We start from the raw sequence: 27,354 nt of genomic DNA on the forward strand, positions 1-27,354 counted from the left end.
AGGGAGATGGGGGAGGAGAAAGAAAGAAGGGAAGGGAGAGGGAGAAGGAGAGAGAGGGGGAGATTGATCATTTAAACGTCCTGGGCCCTGTGTTCACGGAAGAAATACCTACATTCCAACTATCTGTGCTTTCCCCCCACCCCCCATCGCTTTCACGTTTCGGCGGACTGAGAGAGACTGGAGGGCTGATCCCCCCCCCCTCACCACCACCTCTTTTTCTTTTCTTTCTTATATGGGTTATTTTCACCCAGGAGACGCGCTACCACCACCACATCTACCAGCAGGAGCAGCAGCAGCAGTGTAGGAATATCTCCCCATATCCCATCCCGGGCACGTCGGATCAGCCGCAGCAGCGAAAACACGAGGCGATCATTGCGGTGGACTGGAAGAGGAGAACATGCACCGCGGGATCTCACTCCGCTCAACCCGGCTGGGTACGGTGCATCTGTCATTTGGGGATTCTTTCCTTTTCTTTCCTTTTTTTCCCCCCATTTACTGCAGCGGGAATGCAGATTGAGTTTTTGTGCATTTTGGTATGTGTGTGTGTGTGTGTGTGAGAAAGAAAGAACGGGTGAAAAAAGCAGTAGAGTGTGTGTGTGTTTTTTTTTTTTTTTTTTTGCCGTAGTCAGCTTCATTGCCGATAGAGATTCAGACGGGATATTCTGCCTCACAGGCAAGCATTTCCTCCCCATCCTCTTTTTTTTTTCTTGTTTGCTGCTGCTTTTATCAGTTCTTTCCATATGAAAATAAACCAAGGGGGAGGGTGGCAGGCGGCGGGTCTGCCTTGATAAATGGAGCGTTATTCATCAGCGTGTGTGTGATCACCACTGGAATGTTAACTAGCACCTTGGACAGCACCAATACGACCCAGGAAGAGAGGAGATAGTGATGATCATAGCTATATTCTGACACGACTGCAGCTTATAGAGGGGTATAAGGGTGAGAGATCATTGTGTGTGTGATTGTATAGAAATTTCTCAGAGTGCGTGTATGTGCGGACGTGTTAATATTCGGTCTTCAGGCCCTCAGAGAGAGCCGGCTGGGAAGCAGCTGTGTGTGTGTGTGCGTGCGTGTGCGTGTGTGTGTGTGCGCGCGCGCGCGCGCGCGTGTGTGTGTGTGTGCGTGTGTGTGTGTGTGTTTGAGATATAGAGGGAGAAAGGAGTGTGTGTGAGCAGGAAAGGTGACCAGAACTACAGGCTGAATCCCATTTACTGAGGTTACCCCCACCCTTAGTTCTGCTCTCCTCCCTCTATCACTTGGCACCTGAGTTCTGGTAGTGGTCAAAATAAGATTCTCTTTCAAGATGCTGATGCATCAACTTGTACATAAACATACAGGTGCAGCAAAAAAAAAAAAAAAAAAAAGTCAGAATAGTAATATAAAACTTGTTTATTTTTCTAAGTCAACAGAAAAAGTGAGAATATTATATTACATAAAAAACGACATAAAAAATGATACATTCAAAGTTTTTTTTTACTGTTAATTTTGATCATTATAGGCGTCAGCTCTTAAAAAATAAACAAAAATAAATGCTTTTGTAAAAACTAGAATTAGACAGTCATTGGAAATGTTGCTGACTTGACAGTAGAAATTCGTTGGTATCCTCAATGACTAGCTTACAATCATCATCAACAAAGTCGGTTGGCACGGTGCTGTTTGATGAAAAGTTTAGTGGAAGGAAAAAGAGTGGCAGGTAAAAACACACAATTAACAAGGATAACCACAGCCTTGAAATGACTGTGAAGCAAAGTTCATTCAGCACTTTGGCAAAGATTTACAAGGTGTGGAGTCACTTCACGCACACACACACATACACACACACACACGCAGACACACAAGTGCCACCACACACAGCATACCCAAGACATGGGCTACAATTATACAGTTCCTTGTATTAAGTCACTTCTGAAGTAGAGATATAAATAAGGCTGGACTGTTGCTGAGGTGTCAAATGTCTTCTTTTTTTATTTTAGTATTCTAATTTACTATGGTGCACTTATAAACATAAATGACCTAAAATGCTTGTACACATCATATAAAGCATTGTCAATCTTTCATCAGACATCAGCATATACGATTTCTATGATTGTTAAAAGGAAGATCACCAATATAATGTCAGATGTACTGTGTTAAGGACTAAATCTGCTTTGATATATTCAATATTCATATTTTTAGAAAAATGTACGGCAAAAATAGAAGACTTTATCACACTCATCTTCATTTTTACTTAATGACTACTGAGAATATACACTTTATACCCTAGTATGTAAACCAAATTCACCATAGTGATAGATATAGCAAGCGTACATAAACTTGTGGAGGAATGAAAACAATATCTCAAAGAACATACAAATGTATACATTTAACTGCACATCTAATGCTTGTTTTCTTCTAAATTGGAGAAAATGACAAAACAATTGAATTTGGGAGATATCCTATCTTTTTGTTTCTAAGCTAGCCTCTGAAAAATCTCAATTTTCAGAGCTGTGAAGGCTTCCCTCTTAAACCTCCCCATTACCCAGAGAAAGAATTAGGATGCTCTATCCTATGTAACATAGGGTCAAAGGGTAGGAATCAGAGGTAACAGGGTGAAAGTTGATTCAGCTTGTTGTGTGTGTGATGTGAAGGAAGAAACAAGGTGTGTGTGTGTGGAGGAGAAACAAGTGTGTGTTTGTGTCACATGTGTCCAGCCTTACGCTACATACAGGTCAGGAGCCCCSTGGTGCATTCAGGATTTAATTAAGCGTGTGACGTGACACCCACCCCCACGCACACATACACCAMCCCTTCCCCCAACAAGCTCCTGTGATCTGTGAAACAGTCTGTAGTGAGGATGTGACACAGCAGCAGCCCTGACAGCCTGACACCAAGTTAAGCTGAGCGGACAACATCTCGTTTGCCCCATCTATCACTTTCATATCTATTTTTAAAAGGAGCAAGTAAGGTAGCTCAGCAAAAGGCTGATGACATGTGTGTATCATACATGTGTGTGTGTGTGCGGGGGGTTGGGGGGGAGTATTCCACTGGAAACTAATTAAATTCATCTTTTATTTCTGTCTCCCCCCCGTTCCTCCCTCCCTCCCTTCTCTATGCTTCCAGGAGGCAGTCTGGGCTTGTTATGGGGGTGACCGGAAGGAGAGAGTGACAGAGGAACAGTGATGCCACTGTTTACATAACGACACATTCACACACATGCATMAWCACACGTATATACCCACAGACATGCATGCGGGCTCAAATTGCCAGTCCGGGACACACACGCTCACTTAAACTCTCCAGCACATACATACGTACACTCACAGGGACTCAGTGACTGAGTCACTGCACACTCAGAGGCAAAGACTCACTGACTCACATGCAGACACATACACAAGGGGAAAAGGTTGCTCTCAAGAGACAGGACTGCGTGCAGTGTGTGTTATGGGCCAAGCTGAGCAGCAGCTGTGCGTTAGAGTTGGATACCTCTGAGGGGTCAGCATAGACGTAACCCTCAACCTGCCTCCAGCACCTCACTCTCCCCTCCCCTTCCCCCTAGTTTTCTGCCTAATCAAACCGTCATGTCTGAGCTGAGGACCAGCAGAACTATCCCTCCCTCCCCCTTCTCCTCYCCGCTTGGATTTCCATCCCTCCTCCTTTCCCTTTGCTTCTCCCTTTCTCTCCAGCCGACCTCTTTGTCGGCTGAGCAGACAGTGCCTGTTGTTTCCACGGCGCAGGGTCGCATTCGTGGCATCCTGACCCCTCTGCCCTCGGACCTTCTGGGGCCTGTCATCCAGTACCTGGGAGTACCGTATGCAAGGCCACCAACTGGGGATCGCCGCTTCCAGGCACCTGAGCCGCCTCTGCCGTGGCCCGGAATACGGAATGTGACACAGTTTGCTCCAGTGTGCCCGCAGGCTTTGGATGAGAGGAGCATGCTGGGAGATATGATGCCATCCTGGCTCACAGCAAACCTGGATATAGCAGCAACTTACCTCACTCACCAGAGCGAGGATTGTCTCTACCTCAACATCTACGTACCCACAGAGGAAGGTGAGTGAAGTGGGTTTATGGGGCTGGGGCGGTTAAATTTGCATGTACAGTTAAGGTTGGGATTACATGTTATGGTTTATGCCCTAAGCTGAATACATGAGCTAAGAGAATGATACCTTTGACAAATGATTAAAACATGCAGAGAGCTGTTGCTGCACGTACTCAGGCTTGTTGAATAAATAAATAAAGGTTTTTAAAAATGGGCCTTGTTTTCTCCTCCCCTTCAACATGCCGCTGGTTGAACCGACGCTTAATATGCAGACACCTGCGTCAGTCGCTATGGGGTTTACGCATTTACTTGTGGAGGAAAATGGGAAGGACACAGGCTTACTCATGCATACATATCGGTTGATATAAATGCATGTGAACCCATGCACATGCACACTCAAATCAAGGACTGCACCCTCCGGCTTTTGGTGGTTAACTAATGTCACCTTGGTGATTTGAACACATTGGTAATCTGCCTGTCTATCTCAGACATCCATGAGGAGGGGGGTCAGCGGCCAGTGATGGTCTACGTCCACGGAGGCTCGTATTCTGAAGGCACCGGGAACATGATGGATGGCAGTGTGCTCGCAAGCTAYGGCAATGTCATTGTCATAACCCTCAACTATCGCCTTGGAGTTTTAGGTAAAAGAATCATTTATCTCAGTTTAACACATCATTTGTGTAGCATGTGCAGAACATTGTGTTATTAGATAGCAAGTAGCTATAAGTTTAGTAGTAGTAGTAGTAGTATGAGTATAGTTTTGTATAAAATACTTTTTGAAAAATAAACCTTAAGTTCCCTTAAATGTATTAATTTTATGTAATAATTTCCTTTAGTGTTGGACCAACATCTACTTTGCCATAGCAGCAATACAACAGTGTTGTTCTATTTATTGGAACTGTTTTGTGGGTGTCTGTTTTTCCAGATGGTGGAGGAAATCTGATTAGATCATATATAAAGTTATTAATTGGCATAGTCAAGCTTTTGTACTTCAGCARTTGTAGGATTATATAATTTTCACTGAAAAAKACCTGTCTAGTCAAGGTTTAAAGGTTTCATTAAGTTTCAAAAGGAATATGTCTGGACCTTTTCAAATTTACTTCCAGTGGCTCCTTTGTCCAAAAGGACAAGTGCACAGAAAAGCTGTATTCCGTTTCATTCCTTGCCCTTACGCCATATCTGCACCACTTTAATTTGCTCGTTCATACCAAGGTCGCTGGGTTTCTCGTTCCTTTTTGTAATGCTGAGGGTCGGCAGAGAGGTAGCACTACTTGGCTCTTCAAATGGAGATTTGCTTAAAAAGTCAGKTATGACCAGAGTTCAGAAATCTATTTCCAAGTATTTCCTACACTTTACCSTTTCGCTCTAGAACATCTGGTTTACATGTATGTGAAGACAAATGGARAAAGGTCTGTTATTTCCAGCTTCAAATTCCTACACATTAARTTATAGTGTAAATAATGTAATTCCCAAGTAAGACAAGCTACCACACATTGTTTTGGGGTTTTAAAATTCCATGACCTGATGTAAACATATGTGCTGCACAAATGTTCCTCACTCTGCTATAAACATGTTATAGCAATATTGTTACCTAATCTAGTGCCATAATACATAGATTCTTTGCCTGCATTGATGGTCATTTACTCAAYTCAGCATGCTGAATGCTTGAATTGGGGTAGACAATTTTTAAATTGGAGTGGACAATTTTTGGAGTAAAATATATAGCTTTGTCAGAAAAACGATTGTATTGTGAAATGTAGTGTACTCTGATGTCTTACATTAATTAAAAAAACATTAATCTCAACACAAGTCATTTGCAGGCTACATAATTTTACAGAGTGTGCATGGATGCACTGACATTGCACCTGTTTAAATGAAWTAAATCGGGCCAATTCATGACRCACTTGAATTATTTTCCCTTTCACAGATGGAAAGGGGTGACCGGAAGGAGAGAGTGACAGAGGTCTTTGTCATTTTGGATTTAGAGTGATAGGGCTTTGAAAAAAGGGATAACTATTAAAAATGAGACCCTTGTAACTGCATCACTTTATTCACCATTTTTACGCAGTCAAAACATTTAATTGCATTGTTGAGTAGCAAAGTGGCAACAAAGACTGCTCCACAAGAGTATAACAGTCCAGGACATGTCCAGTGTTCTGGAAACATCTGTGTGTGGTGAATCTTGAAGCACTGATTCCAAACAGTGGAATCAGCACCAATGGGGGTGATTTGTTGTGAATCTCCCCCAGACTCTTGAATTAACGTCACCGTTCTTTCACTGTTGCTAGAACACTTTCTTCTTCCACAGCTTTTCCTTCCACTAAACTTTTAAATAATGTGATGGGATACATTTGTATTGGTTTTATGTAATAGCCAGTGTCTTTAAGAAGCAACTTTGCAAACTGCAATGATCAACATGAACAAAAATAAGCACTTGAAAGATATTACTCCATGAATTGTATGTAAAAGTCTTACTTTTTAAAATTGAATTAATGAAATAAATGAACTTTTCATTGATATTCTAATTTATTGAGATGGGCCTATAGTTTGCGACTTGATTCAGAAGATTAATTCTGGCAGGTTGATAATTATCTTTCAACTCATTTCTCTATTATCCAGGGATTCTTAATGATTCATTACAGTTTTGTTTAAGGTGATTCTGCATGTAGCTTTTTTTAAATAGCTCAACACAACAGCTCATTTTTCTGAACAAATGTATACAATTTTCACCATCTGGGTTATTTAATCCTTCAATGAGCTATAAAAATGCTCAAACCATCAGTGATTTGTTTCTTTCCCAGAGCACAGTTTCTCTCCCGCTATTCCTTCTTGTTTGAATGGAAACATGTTCAGCCTCCCTTGTGGAAACAAAACCTCCCTGAAGCCATTTTTTCCTTCCACTACTGTCATCGACTTGAATCTGATCCTTTTTAACTCCATGGCTCTTCGACTCATTGCTCTCTGAACAGAAAAAAATTTTTGGATTCCCTTTGGTTTTTCTAATTTTAGTCAGCCCTACAAAGCCAAAGAGTTGAACAAACAGACAATCTTAAAATCCATTTAGGCTTTTTGTGTTTTCAGTTATCGGTGTGACATAGCTTAGGAAGGGGCACATGAGGGTTAAAACATTTAATGCCATAAAGCCTCATTTACTTTGCTGTACTAAGAGCCGGAGTATTGAGTTGTTTATGCGAGCAGAGTATCTATGGCCTCAGTGTGATTAAGTCAACCGGACAAGATGCATATTCAATTGCCTCGGCGATATTGATATTTTATATAAAAGCAATAACAATAACAAAATGTCAGGGGCATTGTTTCAAGTTTGTTTATCCATTAAAATGTTCTTTAAAAGCACAAAGCTGATGCTAATTCTGCTGCATGGAAGCATTTGAGGACTTTATGAGAGGTTCTGCTCTTAAAAGGAATGCCACATCTTTGGCTCAGCTTTAATTAAACAGATAATGTTTTTTTTTATTAGCCCACAGCGGTGCAGACAGGAAATGTGGAGAAAGACATGCAGTAAAAGGTCCAGCAGGCTTGGAATTGGTCTTGGGATTCGCTGCTTGAAGGCATTCATGCCCATGTGCCCTCACAGCTTAGCTATCAGGTCGCCTCAGGCAGCGCAGGTTTTCTTGCAAATGTATTGAACCCGAGTTGAACATTTTCTAAAAAAAATAAAAAAGATTTAAACGTCTTTAAAAGTTGAAATTCAATGTTTTTTATTAGATGCAGAGTTAAGGCTGACCTTGTGGAAAATTGCTGCTGCAGATGTGATCAAAACTGTGAGCTAAACAAAGAACAATTCTACATGCCTATTTTTGTCTTCACCCCCCCCTCCCTCCATTGTGTGTGTTTATGCCACCTCCAATACAATCTTCACCATTACCATCATCATCATCATCATCCTCATTTCGAGTAACAGAATCACCTTCCTCCTCCTCCTGTTTTCCATCATCATGAGTGGATGCATGAGGTGAGCCCATTTACACAATGCAATACACTATTATGGCAATGATTTTTTTTGCCTACTCTGCAATATTCACCTGGAAATGAAATATGCCTCTGTGAAAATGTGAACTCCTTAAACAGTTTTAGTTAAATATGGCTTGTATGCATATAATCCTGTAACCGTTCAGAATGAATATAATCCTGATATTTTCTTTTTTGCTTCAATAAAACGTCTGATAAAACACACAGAAGTGAAGTAATGCACTACTTTAGCCTTGCCTTCACGGTTATTATACTCTTTTTGTGCCGGAGGTTCACAGAAATGAGCTTCTGCAGTAATGAGATATACTGTGGCAAAATGAGCCATTAGGATCTTCTGTGTTTACTTAATAATGTCAGTAGAAGAGGGAATAGGAGGCGGCTGTGGGTGTGATGGCAAGCGTGTGTGGTTTTCTGCTTGTGTAAGTTCACAGTATTGTGACTGCACCTTTGTGGTTTGGTCCAGTCTAAGACCAAGAAAGAAAACCACATCTTTTTTTTTTCCATCTCATTTTTAAAGCTACGATAAATACAGTTCCTTGCAAAAGTATTTATAATCCATGAAATTTTCCACATTGTGTCACGATGCAATAACAAGGCTCATTGTGTTTTATAGAGATATTATAACAGGGAAAGACCAAGTCAAAAAAGTGCATAATTGTGAAGTGGAAGGAAAAGGACACAGTGTTCGACATATTTTACAAAGAATATCTGAAAAGTGTGGCAGACATTCGGTATAAGCCCTTTTCACTCAGGAACATGAGAATAGAATCCAATGCAATCGGTGTTACAACCTATGGTAAAGTATTAACTCAGAGCGACTAATACCACACATTAAATAGTTTTATTAATGCGTCTTCAATTTAGCGCTGCTTTGTGTTGGTCTGTTACATAAAGTCAGAATAGTTTCTATAAAATACACAGCAGTGTGTGAAAAAGTAATAGCAGAATGAATATTTCAAAAGACACTATAAAGTTGCAGACATGTACATTTATACAGTCATGTTCAATCACTTGTTATTGAAAAGCCCACAAAGTTAAACACAATTTGTTGTATATCCATTAACTATTCTGATTTTCCAGCTTTTAATTAACCAAAAACGTTACATTTAAAATCAGAATATTAAGTCAGACCAGTAAGAAACATTTTAATGCAGAAATGTGGGTTTACTGCAAAAGTATGTTTAATACCTGCTTAAAAGTTATTTTCAAATGGTACTTTTAATCTGACAGAAGAGATGAGCTGGAGCACATATTCTAGTCTACTGGGCATGGCCGTACATGTTTTGCAGGTAATATGACTTCCTTTTATCTCTGCCTGCCTGCAGGATTTCTCAGCACAGGTGACCAGGCAGCAAAAGGGAACTACGGCTTGCTAGATCAGATTCAGGCTCTGCGCTGGGTGAAGGAGAACATTGCATCCTTTGGCGGCGATCCAAGCAGGGTCACTGTGTTTGGATCTGGTGCTGGTGCATCATGCGTTAGCCTCCTCACCTTGTCCCACTACTCTGAAGGTAAGAGAAAATCATGCAACACAATTTCACTACTCACTGATATTTAGTTTTCACTTGATTTTCTTTTTTGTATATATGTTAAAAATAGTAAACAGAAATTGATGAGGATAGTGTATTCTGCGGAAATTATATATTTGGAACCAAGGTAAATAAGAGTAAAAAGCCTTAAATGCTGCCTTTAAATAAAATGAAATACTTGTCTCTTTTTTCTGATTTTTACTTAAACCTTTACATTTCATGCTTTTATCACTTTTTAAATAGGTTTACCTTTGTTTGCTGCAAATCATCTTTTATTTTGCTACAATTCTGTGCTAAATCTTGATTTATTTGTTTTTTTAAGACTGGACAGTAAAGATAAAAGTATTTTAAGGCTCTTTACACCTTTTAACCAAAAGAATATATATCAATGTACGTGCGTGTTGATGTATTTGTGTACAAAAATGTATTTGCAAAAATGAGCCTTTTTGGATTTATTGAATTTTTATTTTTTTGAATCAGATCTGTTCCACAGAGCCATTATCCAGAGTGGCAGCGCTTTAGCCAGCTGGGCTGTCAACTACCAGCCAAGCAAATATGCCCGGCAGCTTGGCGAGAGGGTTGGCTGTGGCATTGATGATAGCACTCAACTGGTCACCTGCCTCCAGGGCCGGAGTTTCCGTGAACTTGTGGAGCAGAACATTACTCCGGCCAAATATCACACTGCTTTTGCCCCGGTGATTGATGGCGACGTTATACCTGATGACCCTCAGATTCTGATGGAGCAGGGAGAGTTTTTGAACTACGATGTGATGCTGGGGGTCAACCAAGGGGAAGGCGTGAAGTTTGTGGAGGGAATTGTGGATTCTGAGGACGGTGTCACAGCCGAGGACTTTGACTTTGCCGTGTCAGACTTTGTGGATAGTCTGTACGGTTACCCAGAAGGCCGAGATACACTAAGAGAGAGCATACGGTGAGTATGAAAGTGAAAATCTATGTATGTTTCAGCATTCATGTGACATTCTTGGAAGTATGATTACCAGCCTTCCTGCTTAGAATTAATCGAAATAGACAAAGAAGGGAAAAGGGCCATAAATGGGTCCACATTATCCTCATCGACAGATGTATAATTTTATGTTGGAGGGATGAACAAATAGATACTTGGCAAGCATTATGCAGATGCACTTTTTAGTGATGACACTTAAGGTGGCTGAAGACTCCTTACAAGAAAATGTAGACTTCTATATTTTTAATAAGCAAAGGCAGCAATGGACATATAATTTGTAGAAATGAAAGCTACAATTCAGAACTGAATCTCCAGTTGTTGTTGCTGTTTATGATCCTGAATCTAGCATTTCAACTGCAGCACAGCTTGCTACTACAGGGTAGTAGAAAAGAAGCAGTTTAAAAATCACGAGCTACTGCTTTAAATACTATTCTTTTTTATGTTTATTGATTTTCATAGAGTGGTTACAATACATGAATGAGTATGAGATTCTTGCGGTATGACAACTTTAAATCTCTGCTTCTAATATATTATAATAATTATAGCTCATAGCATCAGTAGTTGTTATAATACCAAACAAAGCCTTGTTGCTCTTTTTAGAGTAACGCCAAGAGCAGAGACGTACCGATCGTGGTTTTATTCCTGACAGACAGTTTTTTGTAAAGCTCACCTACCAATCCTAGTTTTCCTTGATGGTCTTAAGGTACTGGTTCATGAAATCAGGCCTGTCTGGACCTCACTTGGGGTTAAAAATCAACAAGTGCACGATACTGAGAGTACAAAAAATTAAAAACAATAAAAAAATGGATAATGGTGAAAGAATAATTATGCTGTCTATTTTAGAAAAGATTAAAAAAACAGTTCTTACAAATAGATGAAAGACAATGTGCTCACTGTTGATGCTGTACCCCTGTGTAACTGACTTACATAAGGCTGACACAATGAACCTTAGCTCTGCCTCTGCAGTCTCTTCTGCTGCCTATGTGTCAGTCAGAAGTTGACAAGTTTTGAGAACCACTGTCTTAATAATCTATAAATAAACCCTTTTTTAAGTATTTTTATCCAACCTTTCACCATTAATTATAATTAAGAGCAAAGTGGCAAGTGTATATTTCATGAGCTGCTGCTGTAAAACAGAGTTTTACCATTATTATAAAACAAAGACAAAAAGATATGAGTTGAAATTGGAATCAGTCCTTAGCATCTTCAATCAGAAATTAGCCCCAATAGTCTGGTTAATAGTTTTACATGTGGTCTCTGTGTATTTCATAAAAAATGGAGATTCTTCCGCTAAGATAAACACATGGAAAAAAAAAAAAATCCAAATGGCTGCCAACATTTCCAAATCCAGCAATCCTTGACAGACATCAAACAATAAAATTGCAATTGCAATGTAGCACAACAATCTTGTTATCTCACTAAGCCTCTCAGTAAAAGTAGCATCCTTACAATCATCCTCTGCATAAAATGCAGTTTCAATCTTCTTTCACTCTTTAAGCTTTCTCAGACTTAATTTTAAACTTGTGATAAATGAAAAAGGAATCTAATTTTGGGTTTCCCTGAAGTAATAACTTCCACATGGAAGATCTGGTAAAACATAATCCAGTGCTTTCCACTGATGAGAAAAATACTTGATTTCTGAGGTTATGTTGGGCCTCTCACCTGTCAGGGTCAGTCAAACTGAAAATCAGGTGATTCTAGTCTGACCCATTTCTCTTTAAATCCTTTATTGAAAAACATAACAAGGTGATTTCAGCTGATTAATAATACAGTTAAGTAGCTAGCCTGCAGTTGGCTGCTTGTCAGACATGCAGATTATAGCTTTACAGCTATAGTTTTAAAATACCAATACCTTTATACTTACTTTAGAGTGATGACACTGTACTCCTTTTAGTTTGAACACAATGACTGGAAATTAGTTCAAACATATTTATTTTTTATGCCATCCCACTGTGGCGGCTTTCAAAACATTTGGTTTTGAAACCTTGGTGTACACAATGCCTATGACAGGCCTAGTCTCAACCATTTATTGAGAAATAAAAATTATTGATTAAAGAATGTTGATAAAGGTTTTTCAAGGTATGGAATAAAATTAAAGCGATGGGGGTTTGTAAGCAACATTTCTATTTATTGGGTGCCTGAAATTAGCAGGGTTTACGCAGTTCAAATGCAGCTTTGTCTTTTATCTTGACTTTGATCTTTGCATACCTGCTGATCTTTTGCAAAAACGAAGCAGCTTGAAATCTTAATAATGGTTACAGATTAACACAAAAGTACATTTTATGTTTTTTTTTTAATGATGCTACAAAACAATGAAGCTCTTGATAGGGAATAATGTGGAACGTACCAAAGTCTGCCAGCTTCTATTCTAATGCTCATAAAATAAACACAAAATGCATTGATAAAATCATAGTTTACAAAGTAAGGGTAAATATAATTCCAATTTTATTATATCTTCATTCCTGTACTTTGATTTAGTGCAGACACACTGAATTTTGCAAGTTGGTAACAAACAGCTCCTGAGGAGAACGCACCACTTCAATGCCATCAGGTGTCAATGGCCTTTAGATAAAAATAGTAAACTATGAGATAAATAAAAATCCACCTTCGCAGACGATAAACGCGTAGATAAAACAGCTATCTCTGAGCATTACAGTCCCAGATATATTGTTCACATAGCAACTGTAGCCCATAAACTCCCATAATTTACTGTGCATACAAAGCTCTGTGTTGCCAAGTAACACAGTGATCGCTGGACTTCTTTCTGGACAGTAACATCCATTAGTCAATTTGTTATACTCATTGGTCTGATCATCATTCTGCTCTCAACTCCTCTGTACTTCCCTCCTCCCTGCAGTAAAACCACCCTCTAAAGATTTTAGATACTCAGCTATATAATGTCACGGTAGACGTGCACGATTAATGAATTTAGCATTTAGCCAGATTCAGTGAGCGCTTGTTGGTTATTTGTTGGTTGCACACACATTGGGTGTGTTTGGTGGGACCCAATTAACTTGATCTGTCATTTTGGTTGTCTTCTCTCACTGTTTCAAAAATACTCTGTCAGGCTAATCTTTATTATTATTATTATTATTATTATTATTTTTTGCAAGGACTTCTGTGTAGATGCTGTCTTTTATTTTACTGTCTTTTAGCAATGAAATGCTGTTAGAAAACTGCTTAGCCAGCACCGGCGTGACCACCCAGCTTTCAGTATTATTTACAAGCTGAAAGCCTTGTACTCAATGAGCAGCGGGGAAGACCTGAAGTTCATTTGTTTATTTTTAATAACTTAAACAAACCATCTGTGACTCTAACTTTTGGAAAGCTACTGCATTAAATGTAAATACTTGACCATGCAGAAAATGTATTTAGGAGCACGATTTATTTGGTGTATGTGAAATATTTTGTTTAGTCAAGCGGCGAGCTGATTTCAAGTATGTTTTGTGAAGGTTCATGTACACTGACTGGGCAGACCGCGACAACGCAGAAACGCGTCGAAAGACACTGGTGGCACTTTTTACAGATCACCAGTGGGTGGCGCCAGCCATTGCTACAGCGGATCTCCATGCACAGTATGGGTCTCCTACCTACTTCTACTCCTTTTACCACCACTGCCAGAGTGATGCCACGCCACCCTGGGCTGATTCTGCCCATGGTGATGAGGTAAGACTGCTTGTGTCTTTCCTAATATTTGCTTTTGATTCACCAAAAGAGATAATATTAGATGTTAAGAAAAAGATGTTTAGATACACTCACTATGAGCATAAATGTGATTCATTTTGGGGTTTGGATGATTTGTTTAAAATAATTTTTCAAAATGGAATGATAATACGATACACAACTTCCATAATTTTGGTGCACAAATTTTAAATTATAAAGTATTTTCTACCCAGTATGAAAAAAAAATCAGATGATGGTGAGATTGTAATGGTATTATTAGTTGCAATAAAGCAATCTCTCTTCTGGTTTTTAGGGATAGTCGTTACATTTCCAACAAGGTTGAGGTTTAGGTGGCTACAGAGCTTAATGTTTTTGCCCACTTTGCTCGTAAAAAAAAAAAAAACAGTTTAATAATTTTCTGTTTGGTCCACCAAGGAGAAGATAAAAAAATCGGGTGTAGTCCTCCATCTTCATTGTTGCACCAGGTTTGTGCAAACTTCAGCAAGAGGCTGCCGCCACTGTGCTTAAAAGATTGTATAGTATTCTTGGGTTTAAAAGTTTTACCTTGACTCTCTTTCTGTTGTTTTGGCCCGAAAGCTCAATCTTTATCTTGTCTTACCGTAAAACATTTCACCAAAAGGTACTTATCCAATAACTGCAGCTAATTTCATTTCCGCTTGAAGGTGTCGGTTTCAGAGCTTTTCTCTTGGCAAATGCGACTTTTAAGTGGCTTCATGGTGTTTCAGCATCTTCCAGTGTGTGATAAACTTGAGCTTTAGTGGTAACTCGGTTGCCCCTTGAGCAAAATAAATAATGGCATTTAGCATCAGAGAGTTAAAAAGTTGGACACAACTGAACGTTTCAACGAAGCACAGATCCCAAAACCACGTAAAAACAGTGGAATAAATCAGGCTAACATTTTAGGCTCTGGATGGGTGCCAACTTCAGCCCTATTAAACTTGTTTGGACCATGCTTCAAAGCTGAATTACCGTTTCTGATAAGAGAAGTGGCCAAATACTCTAGCAGAATTAAGTTACAAGGTTGTTGGCTCCAAAAAGGATGTACTTCATCTACGGCTTTATAAGGGACATTCATCCAAATGCAAACCAGGCAAGGTGAATGTGTATATCTGAGCCTGTATGTAAGATTTCGATCCTGCATTGATGCTACACAATTCACAAGTCCAAACAAAGAACAAAACAAAAAAATAATCAGTTTAAATACATCAATTAAAGCCCTTAATGAATATGACTTTCATGTTAATGATGAGTGCCTGATCTGTGATGATCTCAAAACCCAACAACTATGCCTTTGTAAACAGATTTATATCTGTTTTCTCAACTTTACCCACGTGTCAAGTACAACTTTAATATTTAAAGTACACTCAACTGCTCATAAACTGTTTTAATTTAAAAGGCATACAGCAACACAGGTTAAGTGCACTACTGTTAAATAAAAGTTAATTTATGAAGCTAAATGAAACGAGGAGAAATAATACTCAAGAGCATTTGGGAAATGTCAGAAAATAATCCATCGCTTGATGAACTCTTCGGAAATTGTTCAAAAAGCTTCACAGCAGAAATACTCAGAGTCGAACCAAATCAAACTAAGTTGTACATTTTTCCTTTCAACAGATGTTTGTTTTTTAGTTGGACTTTACAAAACAGATGTCAAATAAAGGTGAAAAACTACTGAATTATTTTTCTTGGACTATGTTTTGATACTTTCTACTATAGGTGTGGGTTCACTTCTTAAGTGCAACTAATAAAAGCTGAGGTAGGCAAAAAGGTGCAAAAAAAAGATAAATTTAAAATTCAACTAGAAAAATACAAATGTGAGCTGTGTTTCACAGTTAGTTTTTATAATTATCAGAGAGCTATTCTAAGCAAAAGGCAAAACAAAGAAAAAAGACCCTAATCACCTGTTTTAATTACATCAGAGATGTAATTACTGCAAGGAATATCTGAACGAGAACAGTACCAAGCTTAGAAAACAGCAGTTTCTGGATGCATCTTCAGTTGTACAAGTACCCTTAAAGATGAAAAGGGTTTTAATGTGCTTAATTTGCTCTGTGCGATTCCCCATCTCCCCCCCCCCTCATTTTCATTTGCTTTGCAGTGTAGGCAGTTGTTTTCAATACGGAAATTCTGAACACTTTATTCACATTTTTCATTCATGTGGGCTTTTCTGAAGTCTGCAGAGAGAGAAGGAGCTGAGTTCTAATTTTCTTTTAGGCTACTTCAAATACAGTCTTTTGAGTGGTTATGAAATTTTAGCTCACTGATGCTAAAAATGTTCTGCTTTAAGGCTTTAAGCATATTCACTAAAAGAAAAGAAGCATCTACTGTCTTCTAGGTCTGACTTTCGCCACAATCCTTTTAAATCTTCAAATGAATTAGAGGCTTTATTTTAAGTTCATTTTCAGATTGTCTTGTTTTAAGCAGGGATTGGATGTATTGTGTAGTTTGATCCAGCGTGTGTGTTGGTGTGTGTAGGTGCCCTACGTGTTCGGCGTGCCCATGGTGGGCCCCACTGATCTGTTCAACTGTAACTTCTCCAAGAACGACGTGATGCTGAGCGCAGTGGTAATGACTTACTGGACCAACTTCGCCAAGACTGGGTAAGCTGAAAAAGGTTCAGTGATGTGTAACATCAATCAGACGGAAAATCCCACTGACGGGGTTTTTCCATTTTCTTCATGCAGCAAAAACTCATGAAAAACAAAGCATCTCTTCAGCTAATTAGCTTTACTGCGATATCAATAACTAATCCTTGCCTACGAGGAGAAGAGGTCTTATTTTAATGAATGAAGGCCCAGACATTTAATCACATTTTCGAATGTAAAATAAAGTGTGCTGATTGATTTTTTCCTTCTCGTTTTTTTTGTTGTTGTTTTTTTGTATGACTTCACAGAGACAAGGGTTTGGCAACATGCAGTGTTGTTTGTGTGAGTGTGGACAGCTCACTCTTGAATTTACAGGAACAAATCTCATCCAAGCTTAAAATGAGACGGCCAAGATTCAAGTCAATGTTGTTGTTAAGATTAACAGCTTTGTGCCTCTTCGCTGTGCAGTTCTTAATACGCTAGCTTTAATTCTTTGGGCTAACTCAAAGTGATTCATATCGCATATTTTAATACACATCTTCTTTCTTATTGCTAACTGACATTCAAGGTTGCACTTTTATTCATAACATATATTTTATTTTGAAGGGGAGTTTCCACTGCGAAAACTGATTATCTTAAAAGCAGAAAACAGTGTTAATAGGAACAAACAATGAATTGACAGGTGAGGAATGTGCTTTGTTTTTCCTTCAAAGCGTCTCAGGGTGATGAGGAGATACTTATTCAAATAAAATCATTAAAGAAGCAGTGCAGATTGTTTTGGCAGCGGTTGCACTGTGATGTTCTGTCAAAATCTAGACAGGCCTTTTCATTTTTTTTTTCAGGGGCTTGAAGTAAGCTGCTCTCTTCTTTTCTCTACTCGATCATTTCTGCGGAACGGAGTGCTTACTCAAAATGTTAAATGAAAAAGTACTGCCTAAAGCTAGAGGATTCAATTTATTAAACTGAAAATGAAATTATCTGCCTGTGGCTTAGAGAAATATAAGTATAGAAAAAATACCACTTTAAAACTTTGCAGATCTGAGAGTATATACGGTGCCCTGCAAACATCCTAAACCTTATTTATTTTTGTTAATATAATGCAATAGACCACAATGTACATTTTATGTGGTAGACCAGAGCAAAGAGGTGTACACATGCAAAGTGGAAGAAAACACATTCATGGTTTTCTAAATATGTTACCAATAAAGATCTAATAGAGGAAAATGAATCTGCATTTAGCCATTTTACTCTGATTCATCTAAATAAAATCCAGAGCAAGTAACGATCTGCTGAAGTCACTCAAGGCCTCAGTGGTTTGTTAGAGAACCACAGTAAACAAGCGCCATCATGCAGAACAAGTAGCACAGCACGCAGGCCTCAGATACAGTTGTGGAGAAATATAAAGCATAGTTAGGTTATTAAACAGAATCAGAAGCTTTGGATATCTCACAAAATACTATTCAGCTCATCTGTTTAGTTACAATGTTCTTTCATTCTTACTAGTCTGGTGCTTATTTCCATCAGTTACTGGGTGAGAGATATTTAACATATCTTTTATGCATCTGCTTTTCATTAAAAAGCTAACAGGAAGAAAGCAGCCATAAAGAATGCTGTCAAAATTTCCATCTGCCATCAGGCAGTTATGTTAGGGACACCTAAGACAGCATGCTTATAAAAAGAAAGTACTCTTGTCAGATGGGACCAAGTCTGAGCATCTATCCCCACAGGAAAAACATTTTGTGGTTGAAACCTGGCAGTGAACATCACACTGGAAACACCCTACCCATATGAAACATGGTGGTGGCAGCACCAGGCTTTGGAGATGTTTTTCTTTAGCAGGGACAGGGAAGCTGATTAGAGCTGATGGGACAATGGAGGAAGTTAGTATTAGAAGCTATTTTAAAGGCTGCAAAAGGCTTGAAACTAAGATGGATTTGGTTTGGTTTTCTGTGGCCTAATCGATGTTGAGATTTAGAATGAATTGTCAATCTGTGTCATAGCCCTCCTTCCAAATCTGATTGAGTTTGGGCTATCTTGCAGCCATTTTTCACATTAACAACTGTTTGCAGTAATGCATTGGTTGATCTACCACATAAAACCCTAACATTTTACACTGAATGTTATGTTCATTATGTGAACATGATGAAAGGGTGTGATTACCTTTGCAGGCACTGCTAAGACTTTTGTTTACTCTACCACTCTAAAAGACAAATATAATAGCTGAGGATAAACCAACAGAAGTGAAAAATTACTATTAATTAATTCAATTGAGGCTCCCTCCACTGGGATCTTTTTAGACTTATAGAGACATCTAAACAAACAGTCTCGCTCTCTGACAACATAAAGAATAGGAAAAGTGCTTTTAGAGATTTAACTCTGACGTGTGAAAAAGAAAAACAGAAACGTATCTCTAATGTGGATGCACTAAAGCAGTGACATCACATTAGATTTGCAGTTTCCAGCACAGCTTGAATTATCATTACCACCATAGCAAGCCGCAGAGCAAGAATCACTAAAGGAGGGATGTGAAGAGTTCAGTCCACCCTTCAATTATCAATGGGGAACTTTCTCTGAAAAGGAGATTCCACTCTGCTGAGAGCGCCACAGACGATGATGGAACTCTGCGACAGCTCAATTTAAGCGGCGAGGCGACGCTCCCAGATGTATATTTTGTGAGCTGCGTGGGCGTATCAATCCTCAGCTTGTGTACTTGCCTGGGTGTTGGTCGGGCTTCCCACTATGGCAGCATTTCTGCTCTGCTCATACAGCAAAATCAGCAAATGACAGTTTAATTTCAAAATTGGTTTACATTTTGAAACAGTTTGACTGCTAATGCAAATACTGTATGCTGATTGATGCAAATATGTTGTCAGATGAAAATATTAATGTTACTTGATATTTTCACATTTGTGAAAAACTAACAGTTCATTGTATTTTACTGGGATTTTATGTCAAAGATTAACCCAAATTGGTATATGATTGTAAAGTGTGGGGGCGGTGGGTTAAACATGGTTTTCAACATTGTTTGCAAATAAATCCTGAAATCTGTGACACACATTTGTGTTCAGGCCACCCAAATCAACACTTGTGTTGGTTTATCACATAAAATCCCAATAAAATACATTGACGTTTGTAGTTATAATTTGACAAATTGCAAAAAAAAAAAAAAAGTAGCAGGAAGTCTGTGTTCATGTCTCAGGAAGATGGATTCCCCCCCCCCCCGTTCTTATTTCACTATTGTAAATAATAATATCTCTCACAACAATATTTTTTTTATTACTAAATGAATATTTTTCTTACTATAAACACCTGAATGTGTATCTTTGTTTACTCTTGCTCTCTCAGTCTTATGTATTTGTGCTGTAAAGTGTCCAACTATTACATAACCAGGAAAAGTCAGTGATCTACACATAAATCACCTTGAAGTGATTTATGTGGAAAAAAAAAATCTCACACCAAAAACAAAATGTATCCTTTGAGAATTTACTTGCCAGTAGTTTGTTTCATGTCACCTTGATATTGATTGGATGGATGTCAGTGTGAAATTGTTGGCCAGCTCTGAGAGAAACAGTTCCCTCAGAGGAATTTGGCTGAGAAGAAGAAGCTCAGAAGATTTTTTTGGACTCTCCTAGATTTAAGAACTTCAAAAGAATAAATACAAATATAAATAGTTGATTTTCAAAAAAAACCATCTGAACCACACGAGATTGAACATGATGCATTAGAATAATTCTATTTGATCTTTATTGCATCATTTTATCTAACGTAAATTTATGCGTTCAAAAAGTTATCTGAGTCCATCGAATCCTTAAGGACCAAATAGATGTCCCAGTTAAGTTTCTACTTATTTTAGTGAATACTAGCTACTTTCAAGTGATCATTGGTTATAAGTATGATAACCTATAAATATTTATAATCAGTTCATCTGATTATCAAAACTAAAATCAGTTATTTCATCTGAAGCATTAACTTTTAAATTTTCACTGAGTAAATGGTTGTACATACAAAGAAGGACATGGGATGCCTTTAATATCCTCCAGAAGTATGTTTTTTTAAGAAAAGAAAATCAACATTGAAGAACATTTCATTAGAAAGAATAATAAGATCGGAAAATGCTGATAGGGTTCTAGCTTGCTGCTGACTAAGGAAAAACTAGAAGAAAATAGAAGAAAAAGTTTCTCAACGCCAGGATGATCATCATTAAATATTACTTAAGTTATAGTAATCAATCCTGCCCTAAAGTTGTTATTATCACTTTTATGTATGACCAAAGTCAATTTCAAAGGGAAGATAATTAAGGGAAATTAAGGTTGGAGGCTTCTGACACACAAGATAATATACTAGCACTTAATTCAAGAAATAATTCAACAAATTTAAAATGAAACATTTTAATGATTAAAACTAAAAAAGCCCATTTTGAATGTTCTCACAATGATTTACCGGTCAGCATTTGTTCTTCTTTCAGGGATCCAAACCAGCCAGTTCCTCAAGACACCAAGTTTATCCACACAAAGCCCAATCGCTTTGAAGAAGTTGCTTGGTCTAAATACACCCCCAAAGAGCAACTGTACCTCCACATCGGCCTCAAGCCGCGTGTCAGAGACCACTACCGTGCCACCAAGATCTCCTTCTGGCTCCAGCTCGTTCCTCACTTGCATCATGTTAATGAACTCTTGCAGTCTGTTTCCTCCTTCACACACAGTCCCTCTCCACAAGACGATACGCCTTATTCCTACACCAAGCGTCTATCCAAAGGTTGGCCTCCTATAAGCACACGTCATCCAAGTTCGCAAGGGGGAACGCCACAGCCTCCGGAGTCTGCTTTGGGCCAGGACGGAGGGGAAAGTGGAGTTCGGATCCCAAATGAGGACTACTCGACTGAACTCTCGGTTACGATAGCAGTCGGAGCATCGCTGCTGTTTCTCAATATTCTTGCATTCGCGGCTCTGCTTTATAAGAAAGACAAAAGACGTCTTGAGCATAGAAGACCACGTCCTCTGCCTCCTCCTAGAAGAGACATAACTCCTGCAGATGTTGCGGCTCACCTGCAGGGGGAGGGGCTGATGTCATTACAGGTGAGTAATCTTCTGTCCATTTCTAGAATAGGCCCATGTGCGCCTTCTCAAAGCTGATCTAATTTAACCGGTGGTGTTATGAGTTTGATATAGATTCCTGTGTTAGGTTTTCCACAAAAACTGGTGGAGCAACAAATAACTAATATTGAGGTGTGGGTTTAGTTTAATTCTGCTTAAATAAGTGGATTACATTTATAAATTATCCAACCAATAAAAAAATCAACCACATAAAGTCTATTAAAACTTTATTAAACTCTATTAAAACTCTATTAAAAGAAAAAGTTTAACTTCTGTTTTGTGATCAATGTAAAAAAATAATGACAACGAGAATAAAGTGGAAATAATATCTTGAAGAAAAGGCAAAAATTAAACAGCTGTTAGTTAAAAGTAACATAATTCTAGTCTTTTGTCCAATCCAACAACCTGAGTCACAGTTTTTGACCCAGTGTTTCGCTGAATGTACTAAACATCTGCCCTGACAGCATAAAGTTATTTATTTGTACTAAATAAATAACTCAACTCTTTGTGTGTGAATTGGTGAGTTTGACGGCACTTTAATAGCAACAAAGGTTACACAGAACTAGTCAAGCACTGACATTAAGTCGGTTGAGGCTGTGAGGAAAGATTTACTAAACTCTTGGCCTGCCGGAAGCACAGCTGCTGGCAGATCTCTCTTCTGACTCACAGCCTGTCATCAGAGGATATTATCAGTATGAAAATGAGCGAGAGCGTTCGGATGGGTGCACGTGTGTGGATGTACAATGGCTTGAATTGAGGCAGATTGCCTCCAATTCATTCACTGAATGTTTCAACTGTATTTGCTGTGTTTTGGTTGAGTGAAGCTTTTTACATACTTTTTATGCTAGACAATTTCTAATAATTTGCGATTCAACTGTATTGCTCAGCATCACAGCTGCTTAGACGGTCTGTTCTGTTATTTGAAAAAAATGTTTTTTTATATTATGTAAGAAAAAACCATAAAAACCCTTTTTTACACACAGTATTGTGATCCATGTTTGAGTTGAGGACTGATATGCTAATTTACAGGTTTCAGATGCAATTTAGGCATCTGCTGGAATAACTTTGTAAATTGTATAGTCTGTTAAATAGTGATATTAAGATACAGTATACAGATACAGTGTGTTTGTTCATTTGATTTATAGCAGAGCTTATATGAAGTGACCGAGTGATATCTAATGTTGCTTGAATGGATGGACGAATTGCAAAACTGCTAATGAAATAAGAATATTTTTTTTCCTCTTTCCTGGCTGGCTTAGTGCTCAGTAGATACAAAAATCCAATTATTGTTTTCAATTTGTGAACACACCATAACATAGGAGCTAATATGAACTAATAATGTGACATCCTCACTATTGATATTTTTAGAGATGAATAAATCTCAATGGCAGCTAATTGTGAGCTTCAAATGTCTTTAGAATTATGTTAGAGGAAGAACAAGCAGTAAAACGGGCCTCTAACAGGAAAAATATTTTTCATAAAGTTATGGCTGATACTCATTCCTGTAAATTCTTTTGTAGTGCCAGTTGCCTCTTAAAACCTTATAAATAAAGATTTGCTAGGCTAATATTTATTTGAATTTGAAAATGAATGCATTTCCAGCAAAATCATTAAGGTGACTTAGCAGATACAAATCAAGATAATGAAAATGATTAATTAATTATAATCTGGTTTGCCACGATGATACATAGCAGCATTCTCTCATTATGTTTTTACTAATACATCCCTCCATGAAATGCTTTATTTTCTGATTAATAAATATAAATAAACAAAATAAGCATTAAAATCAAACTTGAGCAAATGATTTTTATTTCTAAGGTTCATTGAAGCTGAACCATTGTTCTGTCATCAAAAGCCTAAAATTATTTCCATCATTTGGCACCGTACGCTGAGTGACTCCACATATATTACTGAAAATGTTGTAAAAAATCTCTAAAATTCATTCTTTTTTCTTTATCTTCATTGTGTTTACTTTTCTGACATTCATGTTTCAGGTGAAGCAGCTCGAGTGTGATGTTGCGTCAGCGGACGAGCGGAACAACGCCCACCACCATCACACTTTGGACACGCTTGATGCCCTGGACGGTTTGGACACCCAGGACATTTACAGCACGCTGGACACTGTGCGACTCACCTGTCCTCCTGATTATACCCTGACCTTGCGCCGCTCTCCAGATGACGTTCCCCTCATGACCTCCCTGACCCCGGGCTCGCTGCCCGTGACCCCAGGGTCACACCCTGTTACTCCTGCAACACCAATGACCCCAATGACACCAGGATCGGTGGCTGGGATGAGGATGGGCCACCCTCACCAGGGATACACACACCATAGCCCGTATAGTAATACACACTTGCCCCACACACACATCTCCACGCACACACACTCCACCACACGTGTATAACCGCAGCCAGACACTGACAAACACACAAATCTACAGCTCACAATCCAACACACACACACACACGCATATTCACACACATGCATAAAACAGACTGAAATACCTCTAATAATTACCCTGCAGGATTGTTACAGATTGAACCACAGAGAGACTTCTTTCAGAACGAGAAGGCAGACGTGTGTGTGTGTGTGTCTGTGTGTTGCATGTTGGGTAACTGCAGTTAAACTGGGTTCCCCAGAGACACAACTCTGTGCAACCCAATATGTCAAGACCTGCTCTGGATTCTAAATCAGCTTTTTCTACACCTGAGGAGGAAGATAAAGGGTGCGCGGGTCAGTTCTGGTTCTCTACTACCACACCCGAGTGACTGTCCTGGGAGTGAGGAGATCAGACGCAGATGTAGAAACGAGTGGAGAAGTACCACACACAGACTGCTGATGTCAACTTGAACAACCTGTTAAAATGTGAATGTAGCATTTTTTTTTCCATTAAAATAGATCAAAGGCCCTATCTGCCAAGGATCCAACTAAGCTAAGATGGAAAGAAAAGAAAAAAAGCAAGGGATGGTTGTAAAAAAAAAAGATTTACAAGAGAGGGATTAAAAAATGATATCAGTTGAAGGAAAAAAAAATTGATTGTAAGGGAGATAAAGATTTTGTTGAGTGATATTTGACAGCCAGGAAAGAGGATAGAGCTATAAAAAAAACAACATGGAAAGTATGCCAAGAGACAGAGGTTAGATTCAGATGAAGAACGGGCCTCTGAAGCGTTGCCAGACTCCCTGAGGAGTCACTCTAACCAGCTATGTGTCAAACTCTTGTAAATAGAATGGAAAGATACAGATATATTATGATTTATAGCATTTACCTGCTACTTGCATTAAAACATGACTTATTTAACCACATTATTGCTTTCATTTCAGATATTAATATATTATTGTATAGATGTCCTAGAGCAAGGCTGGTTGTTTTTCCATCTCACCTGCTGTAGTATTTACACAGTACGTTGATATAAAAGCTACATTTGCTATGCAGAATCATTTTAGAGATTTTTTTTTTTACCTATGTGACCATATAGATACTTGTTCAGCAGCTGAACTATAGAATATTTTCACATCATCCTGCCATTTTTTCTTTCCACATTGATCAATGAGCTAGTACTGTGTAGATAATGCAATATTGGTTTGATGATTAAGCACCAGCCAAAAAAAAAAAACAACAAAAAACATTAACCCTTTGACCCTTTATCCCGTTGTCCCTGATTGTTCTGACATGATTTTCTTTTCTGAACCCCTACTCATAATGAGGTTTTTGAAAGACAGACAGATGGTGATGATTAAAGGGCCCCAGAATTTTACGAAATGTCTAAAAAACTCAATGAGGCATTATTTCTTGTGTAAGATCCTTATAAAGTAATTGAATCTACGAAACTTCTTCGCTTTTTTCATGTTACAACCACAAACTTTTTTAAAAAATATATTTTAATGACATTTTACAGAGTAGTACATCATTGGAAAGTGGAAGATTTGTCAACTTTTGATACATTTACAGCTGTAAATCTTTTGTCATTGTCAGTTTTGCACAAATAGATTTTTTTTTGTTGTTTTAAAGAATTAGTTTTGTCCATATTTCTTTACAAAAGAGCTCAAATCTGATGAACCATTTGTAACCGTCAGGTTTTAAGTCCACAGATTCTCAATTGGATTTACATCTGCACTTTGACTGGGTCATTTTAATGCATTGATCTGATTTGATGCAATTATATATTGCATATCAGCTTACATATTACCATTGGCTGCCTCTCAGATCAATGCCGTCTTTGCACTGTCTGTTGGTTTAGGTGAAGTTTGCACATTAGATTTTATTTGAAGGTACCAGAGTAAATGTGGATCTGAAGGTGTTTTTTGAAAGATAATTTTAAATTAATTCAGAAATTGTCTTCCATTTTACAATTTTGAACAACTTTGTGTTGATATGTAATAATAAAGTATTTTAAAAGTTGTGGTTTTAACATAAAAATGTACAAATACTTCTGAAAGGCACCGTGCCCTTGATATTTATACTTCACGAAGAGCCGCTGTTTTTCCAAGTTGTTCCCCTGATTAAACTACCTGGTGCTGACAAAAAATCCCGGCCCTGATTAAAAAAACTTCTCTAAAATCAATTTTTTACAGCTTGAAGTTGGGTTTACTTTCCGCGACCTTGGTTTGGAACAAGCTTTGATTAATGAGGTGAAGATAAAGTAGCTCTGGGTTATAATGAGAGCAACGTAACACTGTAGGAAAACAAGGCTCCAAACATGCTGCTTCCTAAGCCTTAATATCCTCAAACAGGATCTTTTTTTTAATTAAAAATGTTGAATTAAAACAAACCTATCTCTGAAATTCTGACCATCATCTTGTGGACATAATGACATTACTGAGGTTTCTGTTGTTGACTTCACTGTGAGTGTARGAGGGCTTTATGGTTGTTACTGGTCTTAGTCATTAGCAATATAGATCAAGCATTTCTGAAATCCATTACAAACAATTTCCATGCATAAGTAAAGTATTTAACATAAAGAGCTCCCATGGAGACCACATAAAAGCCTTTTGCTGTGCTCCAGTTAACCAAAATGATTATAGGACCCATAATGACTTCAAATCCAGTAACTCAACCAAATGCCCGGGCAAAGGTTTTGCAGCATTTATGTATTATCCTGCGTTTTGTTTCCCAGCCCTTTTCCTTCATCCAACTTTAGTCCGGTCCTTCCATCCCTTCTCCTTCCCAGCCTCAACATGTGTGACCACAAGCAGCTTTGTCACATTGAGACCTATATAATCTCTGCTCATCCTAAGTAACTTCCTCATCAGTTTTCCTCAGAGTTTTTTTAGTCACTTGTTAACCAGAATATGTGAAAAATTTAAATTTGCAGAAAACTTTGTGGCGAACAAAGAACTTTTACAAAACGATACAAAAACAATATTTAAAGGATGTTTGGATGAATATTTGTTTCTTCTTATGGGTTTGCCGTCTCAGCAGACGGATGGCGKGTGACGAGCCTAAAACATTTCTGCTGCATTTTTGAAAAATAAAAATATCAGTATTTTACAA

At 38.2% G+C, this 27,354-nt stretch overlaps 1 protein-coding gene across 1 annotated transcript; it reads left to right on the top strand.

The window, feature by feature from the left end:
• On the top strand, nucleotides 1–27,354 carry LOC103461641 (neuroligin-4, X-linked-like). Its single transcript, XM_008403910.2, has 9 exons — nucleotides 1–434; nucleotides 3,100–4,029; nucleotides 4,507–4,659; nucleotides 9,334–9,519; nucleotides 10,018–10,468; nucleotides 13,954–14,167; nucleotides 16,661–16,785; nucleotides 21,236–21,845; nucleotides 23,858–27,354. The coding sequence occupies exons 2-9, from the start codon at nucleotides 3,558–3,560 to the stop codon at nucleotides 24,263–24,265; spliced, it is 2,619 nt and encodes an 872-aa protein (XP_008402132.1). The 5' UTR covers nucleotides 1–434; nucleotides 3,100–3,557; the 3' UTR covers nucleotides 24,266–27,354.

Source organism: Poecilia reticulata, linkage group LG2, assembly GCF_000633615.1.
Source record: "Poecilia reticulata strain Guanapo linkage group LG2, Guppy_female_1.0+MT, whole genome shotgun sequence".
NCBI classification, from domain to species: Eukaryota; Metazoa; Chordata; class Actinopteri; order Cyprinodontiformes; family Poeciliidae; genus Poecilia; species Poecilia reticulata.